Source organism: Taurulus bubalis (assembly GCF_910589615.1).
Source record: "Taurulus bubalis genome assembly, chromosome: 5".
NCBI classification, from domain to species: domain Eukaryota; kingdom Metazoa; phylum Chordata; class Actinopteri; order Perciformes; family Cottidae; genus Taurulus; species Taurulus bubalis.
This window is the reverse complement of record NC_136593.1, coordinates 5,695,317-5,708,630: the sequence shown is the minus strand read 5'-3', so window position 1 is coordinate 5,708,630 and position 13,314 is coordinate 5,695,317. Positions and strand designations below refer to the sequence as shown.

At 44.2% G+C, this 13,314-nt stretch overlaps 1 protein-coding gene across 1 annotated transcript in view; it reads right to left on the bottom strand.

Moving 5' to 3' along the window:
* Nucleotides 1-13,314, bottom strand: part of arhgef10la (Rho guanine nucleotide exchange factor (GEF) 10-like a) — a gene marked incomplete at both ends in the record, with an annotated part of 93,285 nt that overhangs the window by 44,962 nt on the left and 35,009 nt on the right. The window contains one exon of the mRNA XM_079218260.1: nt 3,418-3,518. Within this exon, the coding sequence (XP_079074386.1) occupies nt 3,418-3,518 (101 nt within the window). The remainder of the gene's footprint in view (nt 1-3,417; nt 3,519-13,314) is intronic.

Genomic DNA, 13,314 nt, shown 5'->3' with positions numbered 1-13,314 from the left:
TGCACATGATTTATTCTCAGGTCCCCCGCGTGCTGTCCTCCGTAGCGCTCTGCTAGCAGCAGCATTCAAATCCGATTTCAGCCATCGGTAGAAATCGCATTAGAATTGTATTTCAAAACACCATTAAATGTGGTTTGGATCTGATTTTTACTTTTTTATTTTGCTGTCCAGACTTTCTAAAATCAATCTGGATACAATCTGGAAGGACTAACTGTTGGATGTCTTGACTCCGTAACTCCATTCTCAACGGAAATCGGTTCCACAGAGTTTTGATAATGTTCCGGCGTTAAAGGGTTCTGCTATCGGTTCTGCTATCGGTCCTTCAGAAGTAACAAAGAGTGAAATCTCCTGGCCTCAAACCTCCCCTCTCTGTCTCTGCGCCTGTCACCGGCTCAGTACCTCGTGAGACACGCATCACGACAAAAGCGTGGCTACATTTTATTCGCGTAGATGCCGAGAATTCTCGCTGTCACGGACGCAATAAAACCCCTCAGAATTAAGGGAGGTAATACTGGCAATTTATCAAAACATCTGGCAAAACCAGCAGAACAGAAATGTGCAGTTTTCTAACCCTGCAACCCAGGTAATGCTAGCAATGCCATACATGGAGTTTGATCACAAGTACAAGGTTCATAAACCTAATCATCGAGCTAATTGTTTACCTGCAAATGTATTTTTAAAGCTTTTGGAACTTCTTGACTTTTTATTCACATAAAAATAATAAAGCAAATGTTGACTATTTTCTTAATTATTTGTCTTGTTTTTCTCAGAATACATTGAAAAAGAACAGATTGATAAGTGTGCTAGTATGGATGAAATCCTACCGATACCCCGGTCTTGACTGCACCTCAAAGCCTGCTCTCCTGACACGCGGCTAATTGTCATTCTGCTGATGAGAGGAATCAAAGCTTTTTCTATTGTTTTTCTCATGCTAGCTTGCAGCTGGATAAGCAGTGTTGGCCAGAGGCCTCGAAACCTTTCAACCTTTCCCGTGTCAGTTCCCCCTGATCAGTCGAGTGATCAGAGACTTTTGGAAGTCAGAGAGAAGCAAAGATGTCATGTGTATCTTTACATGCAGCAGCATAATGTCTGGGACGAGCACCCGAGGCTACACGACTTTAGGAAAAAGCAAATCAGACAAAGACCGATTGGCGCTGACGGTCGTACCATTAGAGACTCAATCAATATCAGAGTGAAGACGGTGTGCAATATTTACATTTTGATGGCATTGTATCCTTTGTCTTCAGGGTGAGTTATCCAGGTGTAAGATCAATAAATGTTTATTTGGCGCTTCCCTTGCAGAGTAAATGCCAAAATAAGAGGGACAACGTACTTTCAGTCCTCCTCCAGCCATACTTGACATTGATGTTCTTTGGAGCTCCTCGTCCGTGCGACAGCTACGGATAACGTGCATGATTTGGCTTTGAGGACGTCGCCTATTGTCCACACAGCGGGCATCGGGGAGGAGCGCTGCGTGCTATAAGTATGCCGCTGTCCTCATCAGTACGCCTGCTGCGTTGCTGATAAAAGGTGTGAGCAGCAAAGGAGAGGCTGGGAACTCTGCGCTCGGCCCGATGTTTTTGATGCCACTCGAACACGAACCATATACAGCGAGCTCCACCGGAGTCGACAGATGTAGTGTGAGCTTCTGTACGCCCACTGTGGAGGTATAGTAGGCCGGCAGTGGGGGGAAGGAATCCAGTGTTGTGTGTTCTTTCTTGTTTTGTTCAATGTGCAAGGATGGAGAATCTCAAAATTCAGGTGAGGCGGACAAAGTCTCAAGACAAAGTTTGTCAAGCAGAAAACACTTCAGGCTTCTGCTTCTTCTTCTTGACCTTCATCCAATTCTTTCCGCTGCTAAAAACAAATACATCTCCGGCCACTCATCTAAACGAGACATTTAACTCGGTGTCCTTTAATCCACCCCAAAGAACTTCCTCCTGAAACCTTAAATGTTTCTGACGCTCACAGCCAAGGCCTCTGGGATCTGAGAGGCCACAACAGTCAGATTGGAGCTACACTCAAGCGCAGTGTTGAGAGACGTACCGCATGCACAACAAAACCCAGAGTAAAGTGTGTTTGACACGGAAGAGCGCTCAAGGCGATGCAGGGAGCGGGGGAAAGGATGGGGGAGGAGGGGACCGGAGTGGTGAGTGGGTTGAATATGCGTGCCATCATGGACAAATAAGCAGATTAATGTCCTCGGCGTTCGCCGCTGGATGACAGCGCGCATTGATGAAGCCTGGGAGAGGAAGACCTCCTCTCGCTGCAGCGTGGCCAGACTGCAAAGCGGGCCGGAGAGGGGTGGAGGGTTAGGAAGAGAAAAAAGAAGAAGAAAAAAAAGAACTGTGCTGCTCCCTGCTGGGCAGCGTCTGGCCAGTCTTTTCCTGCGTCGATATTGACCACTCCGCCTGAGTCTCCTCAATCAATGCGCTATAGAGCATTTGAAGAGGGAGACTCCACATTAGAAATTATCGGCAGTGGAGAATTTCAAAAGGAATGTTAACGCCAGCAAACCAAGGTCTCCTGGATGATGTTGTCTTCACAATAGACGGGGAGGCATTTTAGAACGGAGGTTATAAATTTAATATTGTTTGAAAAGTTTGCCTCTTTCCGCAGCACACAAACTTCAGATGACCCAGTTGAGAGTCTCGTTTTTTCACTGATTACATAAGTTGTAATTCAAGTTGTGCACTTAGCCAATAGAGAGTGAACCAAACACTGATGACGTGTCTGAGCCTCTGACTTAAAACATTGTTATTACATTTCATTGCATTACATCATCCTTTTTAAATAGAAACGGCATCGTAATCCTTTCAGTGTGTGTATGCCTGTGTGTGTGTGTGTGTGTAGGGGCGGGGGGCGTGATTAACCTGTCTTGTGAGGATATACGTCTGTTTACACAGCCACTTTGCGGGGACTTGCCTTCCTTACGGGGACAAAATCCGCGTCCCCATAACGTAAACCATTACATTTGAGTAATGTGTGTGTGTGGGGGGGTATAACCCAACTTGTGAGGACATACGTCTGTTTACACAGCCACATTGTGGGGACTCGCCTTCCTTACGGGGACAAAATCTGCGTCCCCATAACGTAAACCATTACATTTGAGTCATGTGTGTGTGTGTGGGGGGCGTGTTTAACCCGACTTGTGAGGACATACGTCTGTTTACACAGCCACGTTGCGGGGACTCGCCTTCCTTACGGGGACAAAATCCGCGTCCCCATAACGTAAACCATTACATTTGAGTCATGTGTGTGTGGGTGGCGTGTTTAACCCGACTTATGAGGACATACGTCTGTTTACACAGCCACATTGTGGGGACTCGCCTTCCTTACGGGGATAAAATCCGCGTCCCGATAACGTAACCCTTACATTTGAGCCGTGTGTGTGTGTGTGTGTGTGTGTGTTCTTACGTTGTGCGATCTTGGCCAAGTGCAGACGGTTGACCCAGGAGATCTTACTCAGGGGGCTGGGAGTGTTGAGGACCACCATGAAGCTGACAGGACGCCCCGACCTGCACAGAAACACACAGATGGGCTGATATTAAATGTTTTGTCACAAAATCTCCACCAAACAATACAGAACATGAGGATTATTGCTGGTTTTGTCTGTTTTTTTCATTCCATAATGTGATAAGGTCAGACAGTCTCTGTTGTTGAGGCCCAGGGGTGATCCTGGTCTTTATTGGGATTTGACACCAATACAGATGGGCTGCATGTTATTGAGAAATCCTGTATCCTGTATTGTGTAATGACAGTGGAGCTGAACCTTGAACCAAAATGCATTCCCTTCACTAGGGGGGAAATTCTCAGAGAAATCGTTTTTATAAATGACGCTTTTTCTCAATTTTGTTGTGCTGGCCAACATAATCACAACAATTATGTTCACAGGTACAGTGGGTTGTTTTAGGATTAATTAACTCTTTCTCATAGTTGCACAGTAATGCAATATCTGAGATTCTGCTGGAAAACAAATTAAATGCATCGTCAATAAACATTTTTGCATTAATGCCATCAGTTCCTCATAATGTCCGTAGAAAGTGTCCTGAACATTTCCTGAATATTTGTCTTTACTTTTCGAAGACAGGGTTGTTGTTTTTTTGCTGAAGATTACCATACATACTAAATCATAGATTCTGATTTTAAGCATCACAATCAGTTCAGGTCATGGATGAGTACGGCAGCATTTGTGTAAAAAGTGAGAGGAGTTTCTTAAAGTCAACTCAAGAGGAAACGATACGGTTTGAAAATGAAACAAATCTATAGCATGGAGTCAGAAAGAATTACCAACGCCGCTCATCTTTGGTTGAAGGGAGCATCTGCATTAGCTGCCACTAGCATAACACATCCAAATCTCCAACCGGTGGGTGAGGTGCATTGTGGGTAATGTAGGAACCAGGATGTATAGAATTTTTGTTACTGTCCATCTCTAGTCCAACAATTTTATAGGAGTGCAATGTAAGTTGGTGGGGTACCTTTTAATGTAAGCATAGCAATCATGGGCAGTGACTTTTGAGTAGGTCCTCGAAATGCAGTTATTACAGCAATTAGACTGGATCAATTTTCCATCCAAGCTATTTCTTCCAATTATTTATTCATGCTCAAATATCAGCTTACAGCTCATCCATTTGGAAAAATGTTAGAGAAAATGTCCATAAAGCACACTGTAAACCAATATAAATGTGCCGGCTCTTGAAAAAGAGTTGTTTTTTTTTTCATGCCACCATCAGCAGCAATGGCCTTAGATAAACAAATTGAAAACCAAAGCATTCCCATAAACTCTGTAACGGGTATGCCAGAAAGGAAAAGATTAAACTATTTGACATTTTAACAAAACAAAAAAAGTTTCAATATTGTATTATTCTAGTATTATCTTCTGTTTTGCATTTAATATTTCAGTTATGATTACAAAAAAAAAAATGGCAACGTCAACGATTTTCATTTAAATAAATTATTGCCTGACTTAGCAAAAACACAACAGTTTGTTTTGCTGCCCTAAGTATTCTGGGACCTGTAGCATTAAACCGCTTTTTTTTAAAAATCCCACATGTAAATCAACCAGGACTGAAATCTTAAAGACTTTAAATTTCAACCTAAAGCTCACAAAGTGACGCTAAAATAATGCTGAAATGAGGATAACACAACTGTGCAACCCCCTCTTAATTTACCCTGAAAAGCAGGTTATAATCAACGAGGCTGTTTGACTTCATAACAGAGCCAGAAGGTGTAGGCTTTTATTATAAAAAGGGAGGAAAGTGCATGTTTGACATATACTGCAGATGTGCTGTATCACAACAGAAAGCGTAAAAATGCAGTCAGAGAAACAGGACAGCAACAAAGAGAAGAAATGTTTCATTTCATGGGAATTTAAGTTTAATACATCAAGATTGTTTCCTTTTTCTGTCAGAAGAGCTGCTCGGCTGTTTGTAGTTTCACAGGTTCAGTCCAGTAAGCTTTGGTGTGATGATTTTTCGACTGCAACATTCAGGGTAGGTAGCGACGACCACGCAGCTCGGTCACAGTAAATCGCTTCGAGGTGGGATCCGACGCTCAAAATGCCAGTAATGCGTGGGCTCCGCTGGAATCGGGCACGACTAGTACAGGTTGTGATTAGTGAAGGCCTTTTGGTTCCAATTCATGCTCAGACACAGTAGGACACCCGATCGTGCATGTGTGTGTGTGTGTGTGTGTGTGTGTGTGTGTGTGTGTGTGTGTGTGTGGCAGAGACAAAATGATGGCAACCGAAAGACAACAGAAAAATGTTCGACAGGTGAGCTTGAGCTTAATGATCCTCCTCTTGCTGATGTACAGCATCCAGTGAAATAAGAAACATTTGCTTTGACAAGTTCAACTCATTTCAGATTTCAAAGAATTTAATGATCTTTAAAAAAATTAAAACACTACAATACAAGGCAGAGCGTACTGTCCCAAACAGGGCAGGCAGTGCATTGGCTGTTGGTGACGTGCGTGGATGGAGTGAGGTAAAAATCAACGCCGACGCCGAACTGTTTAGACTGCAATACTCTGAGGAGTTGTCCTGCTACACACACACACACAAACACACACACACACACACACACACACACACACACACACACACACACACACGACTCAAATGTAATGGTTTACATTATCGGGACGAGGATTTTGTCCCCGTAAGGAAGGCGAGTCCCCGCAACCTGGCTGTGTAAACAGACGTATGTCCTCACAAGTCGGGTTAAACACGCCCCCCACACACACACACAGGATATGCTGTACATAGCCCAAATCATTAATATGTATAAGTCGTAATGCTAATAATTGTATGTAATTTACCAATTTTATTATCTACTTTATTTTATTATATGACATTGTTATTTATATTGGTATTTTATTATTAGTTTTTATTATTCTAATTAGTGTTATTATAATTCTGATTATCGTCGTATTTTAAGTATGTAATGGTAATTGTGCTTTGGCAACACATGTCAAGTGTGATCCCAATGAGGTCAATTTAATTGAATTACAGAGAGAGAGAGAGAGAGAGAGAGAGAGAGAGATTATATTTGTGCTGGCATCAAGTCTAATCTGTATATTGAACAAGCTTTTTCTTCAGCACGTTTACGTGAACAAAATAAAAAAGTCCATCCTAACTGAACATTCTTTACGCTGTTTTGTGAGGCGTGAAACATTTTTCTTGGCCTGCCTTGAAAATCTGAAAAACTCTTTCACCCGGCTCAACAAAGGAGAAAAGGGCATGTAACCAGACATACAAATCGACAGGAGGGGGAAAGTATGACGCTGCAGAAGCGGAATGAAACGTCTCCACGGACCTCTTTCGCCTTGAAACTGGGTCGGCGGTGGAATCCGTGGGAAGAGCCGTGAATGCAAGTCGACTGCAGCGGCCAAAGAGCAAGCGACAAACTTTCCAGAGGCACCTTTCAAGCCTCCAGGGGGACGATGGTTTGATGCTGAGGACGTGGATGCTTTGGTCCTTTAACCTCAAAACACACACAATTCATTCAAAAAGGCATTGCTGCTCATGAAAATTAATGACGGCATTCAAGAGTTTAATGAATGAAAACAGAATCATTAACCAAAAAGGTGAAGAGACAGATGTTTCGTCTTGGGCACTACTGACTAATTTAGGCATATATTTTTGTTATGAACGTTGAAATATGTTCCGTCTTTCCTCCACAATGTAATGCATGTGAGCGTGGCTCGCTTGGTTCCGATGCAGAATTCAAGCACAGACTGTTTGCCAATGTCACATCAAAAAAACTGAACTAAACTCTGACTATTTCTTTCAGAAAGTAATGAAAAATAACTGAAAACTGCATTTAGGAAATTGCGATCTGAGGGAAATTAGAGCCAAAATAAAATGAATCCAAATACACTTCCGCACAGCTACGCAGCCACTAATGACACACACACACACACACACACACACACACGTCAGCACGTGGTAAATACACGTGTCACGTTGTCCGTTGTCGGTGAGGCAGTTCTTCAGCGTGACTGAAGAAGACATGGAGCTTGTTAAAATGAGAAATACTGCAACTCATTTTCAGTGGGATTTATTGGCCAAGTAACCTGGAGGAGCACTTTAAGTTTTGTTTGAGTGACGGTGAGAGAAGTTCCTGGAATTTGACCTTTTGGTGATAATGGGAGTTACTTTCGCAATCACATTGTCATTATGACCATAAAATAGAACTCCAATTTTCCACGGAAGAAAAAGTTACAAAAATGTTTGCGAGTGCTGTCAATTATAGTTCTGAGGAAGAAAAACAGAAAGCGGAAGGTCAGACGCAGAAAATCTTCAGCTCCGAAAATTGTCGTTCTGTGCATCTCTTGTAAAATGTTATGAAACACAATGCGTATGATCACAAAGAACTCAATGCATAACCGAAGTGACAAACAAACTGAATACCACCTTTAGTGTTGAAAAAATGGAAACGACCAATGAATAATAACCATCTCATTTGTCTCACGAGAGATTCAAGGCAGTTTATCAGCCGAAGTCTCTCCCGGAGAAAACATCTTCTCAAGAGGTGTTTCTTCTCGTGAGCTAAAAGGGAGCGCCGTGACTTTAACGCCATCAAATGGCGACTAATGAACACAGGATGGACGTTATGTATGTTGTGTTCCATACAAACCCGTCTCACGGCGGTAAATTCGCACCTCAACATTAAACTTCCTTCAGCCATTAGCTGGTGAAATGTACAGCCGCCTCTTGGACCACCAGCTATGCCAAGTGTGCTTAAACATTATGTTATAAATATTGCCCTGTGTGTTTAAATATTTCTCTCCCCTGTCAACTAAAGTAAAGTAAAGTAACCTCTTTGTGCTGCGCCGGCTAAAGTCAGACCAGCAGCTTCGGCCCTGAGTTAGCGATGACTCATCTGGTGTGAGTCCATTGAGACACTCTGTTGTCTGGATTGATCAGGATTTAATGTAATACAAGCACAAGTGTCTGGCCAAGGATGAGGTGTCGTTTTTGAAAAGCACTAAGCAGCTTTTCCACAAAATAGCAGCATGTATCAGTGCACCTGTGCGACTATTCTACAGTGATTCTGAGGCGATGACAGAAAGAAAGAAAGAAAGAAAGAAAGAAAGAAAGAGAGAAATACTTTACAATTTGTATTAATATCAACACTGGTTTATAAATCAAGCAGATGCTGGATTATGTCTATATTTGTGCTGGCATCAAGTGAAATCTGTATATTGAATGAACTGTACTTCAGCACATTCACATGAATAAAATAAAAAAAGTCCATCCTATCTGAACATTGAGAGAGAGATTACAGTCGGGAACAGGATGAAGTGAGATCTCAAACTTCCCTGACATGTTGAGAAAGTGGAGCTTTCACAAGGAGGTGTAATTCATACCATTCACTGCTTAAATATAGCGGGGGTAATTTGCCAAAGACAGAAGGGGAGACGGCGTGTGACGAGAATACAACTACTCACTTGGTTGGATTCTCTCCGGCGGCGCTCCGTGCCCACACGGCCTCAAACATGCTAAACTGAGCGCGCTCTCTCCGATTCATCCCTCCTACCCGCTGATTGACAGCCGCAGTGCAGGTGTGGTGCATTGCCAGAATAGAGAACTAGACTCGGGCACGCTGGCAGAGGAGAGACGGGGGGGAGAGCTGAGGAGAGTTGAATAAAAAGGGCATGGGGAGAGAGAGAGAGAGAGGGAGGAGGCGGCCCAGCTGATTTATGGGAGCAGGTCAGTGCCGGAGCACACATGTGACACTAATGCACAAGGACGGGACAGATGCAGGAGTGAGTGCTGAGTGGCAGCCTGTCATGCACCCATCCTTCAGTTCACCTCCGCCCTCCAGAGAAACAAACAGTCGGGGGAGAAGGCGCGCTCTGCAAACAGCGAGACGAGTTAAAGGAGACGCTTCGGCGGGAGTTCGTTGATCTAATTCTCAACGGACCTGACAATCAGCCGCAGACAAACATTACAAGAGAGGATGGTCTTGAAGGGGGTTCAGACTGGGTGTGCACACAAAAAGAACAACGTAGAGCGGATGCAAAGAGACACGGGGAGTTCTGTGGAGGCAGAATGAAATAAGCACGCAAATAATCGAAAATAAAAACGAGCTCCACGTAAAACGTTGTTGGAGCTGCGTCTGTGCCGGCAGCGCATTGGCTGTTTGTGTTTGTGACGTGCGTGGAGGAAGTGAGGCCGACTCTGAAGCCATGTTTGGACTGCGATACCCTGAGGATTTGTCCTGCTGCACATACTCTCACACACACACTCACACACACGTCAACACAATTCCTGTGTATGATGCAAGATAATGAACATATTCAATCTGGTTTGACTTGGCGTGCCGTTGATTACAAGTTAATACCTGGCTGTCACTTTTTCTAACATCTGCTGAACCAGAATTATGCCAAAACGTGGAGAAATATCTGCATTACTTGCACTACTCTGACTACTCTGTTGTCTTTAACTATGTTGGCTTTAATGTCTTTTTTATATTTATCTTGTTTATTGTATATAATATGTATACATGCATGATGAGAGCTACGTGAAACCATGTATGTGTAAACACACATGGCCAATAAAGATGATTCTGATTCTAAACAAGGCTGTTAAGTTGAGTTAAGTTTGGGTGTAGTGTTTATTCTGAGGTTAGTGACCACAGGGCGATGACCTGGGAAAGTATAAAAGGTTGCCTCTAAATATCTGCTTGAGGTTATCATCACCCCGTTGTGGATGTAGAGTATAGAGAGGTATTTACTGCGTTTCCACCGCTCTGTGCGACATCAAATAACAGCATAAAAATTCAGGTTTGTGTTTGTGGAGCCTATTTTCTTTCTCCACTCACCACACCAATATATAATTTCCTTGAGTGGTGTGTTTGCTGAGAGGAAGGCGCGCTTTGGCCCCGCTCGTCTGTTCAACATTCATGTGAGCCTTGAGAAAGGCTTGTGTTTAGTCTTTCTGCTCACGCAGGTTGCGTGTAGGAGGATTTTAATTCCCTGACCTGCTTGACCCTTTCAGAGGAAGGTGTGCGCTTCCCCTTTAAATTGTCTTTGTGGGTAATTTTCCTTGTGTCATGTGTGCCAGTTCCAAAGACGCGAACGCCTACTTGTGTCTCTGCTTCGCTAACAGTATTCCCGGCTTGCTTCGGCCTCTAGAGAGGGAACACGTGATGAGTATCTGTTTGTGCATTCGACTAGTAGTTGGCTCCAAAGGAAGAGAGATCGATGTCACCGGGGTCTAATTCCAGAGATCCTCCCTGATTGGCCACAGACGGCAGGTGACACGGTATAAAAGGTCATGGAAGACAGCAAGATGATTGAACTGTTTTTCACTGTCCAGGAAAATGGAGGAAGGCCAGTGTTTTGTGCACCGGAAAGTGATACTACTAATTATATGGTTTATGTTTTTTTTGGTTTAAGGAATTAAGAATTAGAGAGTATAAAGGTGTCTGTACCACATAGAAGGATCCATCCATATTAAAATGAATCTAGGGCAAACAATAAGTGAAGATGAGATAAAATAACTACGTAAGTAAATGAGCTGAGGAGTACGTTTCCCAACATGCTATGAAGTACAGAAGATGTAGCGTAGGTGACCTTCAGCACCTGAGAACCGACTAAAAGCAGAGGACTGTGGCTATTCTCAGTCGCTACCAGGTGTGAATGTGCCTACATGTGTGAATGTGGAGAAAAGAAGGGATAAAAGGCTGAAACAGTGCAGAGCGGAGGTGGGGGTGGGGTGCAGAGGCACAGTGCTCTTCACTTACCATGACACGCTGAGGATCTAGAGATCGGCTGCTATAGGAACACTGCCGCCTTGAGAGGCATGTTTTGACGTATTATTTAGAGTTCAAACAGTGAGATCAGTCTGGGATACAAGTGTTCCCTTAAACAGGACTTTGTCAAAAACCTCTGGCACGGTCAATGTGCTGAATTGTGGCCAGATTGTTCCCGGAGATAAATCAGCGGTGGCATGAATGAGAACTCTGGATATTAAATGTCATCTGCAAATTTTCTGTCGTGGTCCCGGTAATTTTTGTCCTTCAAGTAGCGAAACGCAGAGCAAAAAATGACTTTCCTGCTTCGGGTTCACAGCGGTCGGGAAGCAAGTTACATTTACATTTGGGTCTTGAGGAGCTGGAGTGTTTATGAATGAACAAACTAAAAAAAACACACCGTAGGACTCATTAACTACCGCCGGGCAACTTGCCTCTCTGTGTGAATTTTAGAGCATTAATATAGCAGCAAACAAGTACGTGTCATGTAAAGATTTAGTGTGAGCGTGCCCCACTGCTTAGCTAACGGCCGCTTTGCACCGCTCTCACGCGGTCAAAAGATTCCTTGCACTCCCTTGCGTACTTTCTCACTCCACTTACACTCTTCTTCTCTTTCTCTAGTGTGATTGCCTCTCGCTCTGTGGGGAGAGAAACAACCGCTTATGTATTGAGAAAGTGGATCAGATGGTTGATCGCTGAGGCAAAGACCTTTCATTCATTTTTGAAAGAATTCATTTTGTAGCTTAATCACTCACCCACTCATTGACTCACATGGTGACTTTTGCATGAATAAGGCCGGCCTCCGCTTTGCTTCGCAGCGCTAAAAATAATGAATGGCGTATCCAAAAGGAAGAGGAACCCCAAACAGACCCATTGCATTGAGGTGGAAGCAAAATACTGAGCGGTTAAACGTCTCAAAATCTGGACAAATAAAACCCAAAATACCTGGAATGCTGCAATTTAAGACAATTCTGTAATGGGATTCTGCCACAGCACACCTCTCTTCATGCAGTACACAATCAGAGAACCCCCTCTGTTGACCAGACACTGAAACATTTTCATATGGACTCGTCTTTTGCATATCTGTGAGGTCTGCCATTCGCCTTGAAGGTAGCCTGCACAGCCTCCATAAAAGGGGCCCATGAAAAAAAAAAAAGCGGCTGCGGGCTGTACAATACTGTTCCTATGTGCCTGTGCCTGTGGTTGCTCCAGCAGACGCAGTAAAAAGAGGATGTTAATGAACTGCTGTCACACGTAGGCTGGTGCCTTTGAGGCAGCAGTCAGGATTCTCTCCACGTACTCGGTCTGTTTGCAGTGCGGAGGCTGTGATGTGCTGCCTGACTGCAGAGAGTCGCTTGCAGCCAGACATGAGGGGACCAACTCAGTACAGGGGGGTCCCTGCTGCGGTCCCACTCTCTCACCAGCAGAGCAGAGGCTCAAACGTGTGTGTGTGTGTGTGTGTGTAAGTGAGTATGTGTGTGTGCGCGCTTCTTTGTCTGGGAAGCAGGTGCATCTGTCAGCAGGAGGTGCGTGTGAATAAATGTAACGTAGGTATACAGACACGAGGAGGAGCACTCGGGTGCCCTGTAGATTGTTTCTCAGATTACTAACAAAACGGATAAGGATAACATGGCGAAAAAAGGCAATGTGTTGCGTGCGATTGTGTGCTTCTGTTTGTAAGAGAGAGGAGCCGGAGACGGTCTGCCTCGCCGATCTCCCCCGCAATCTGCCACTGCTGCACCCTGGGTAGTGTCGGGATGGCTCGGGCTCCCGCTGTGCCACCTGTCACCCCCACAGCCCCGCAGGCTCACTGCCGGTCCAGCCACCCGACTCCAAGGCCCAGCCTCAATTAGATTGCTATCACACAACCAAGATTGTTTCTTTTTCCCAACAGAAGATATCTCTCTCGCTCTCTCTCTCTTCCTTTCTTTCAGCTGGCATTGTTACAACAACTCTGTGGCCGTCTCAGGGTTCAGCACAGGTCTTGCTCTAGATTATTAAAGATTTAAATGCAGCTCGGACATATGTATGGGTGGGGAATCTCCTTGTCGCT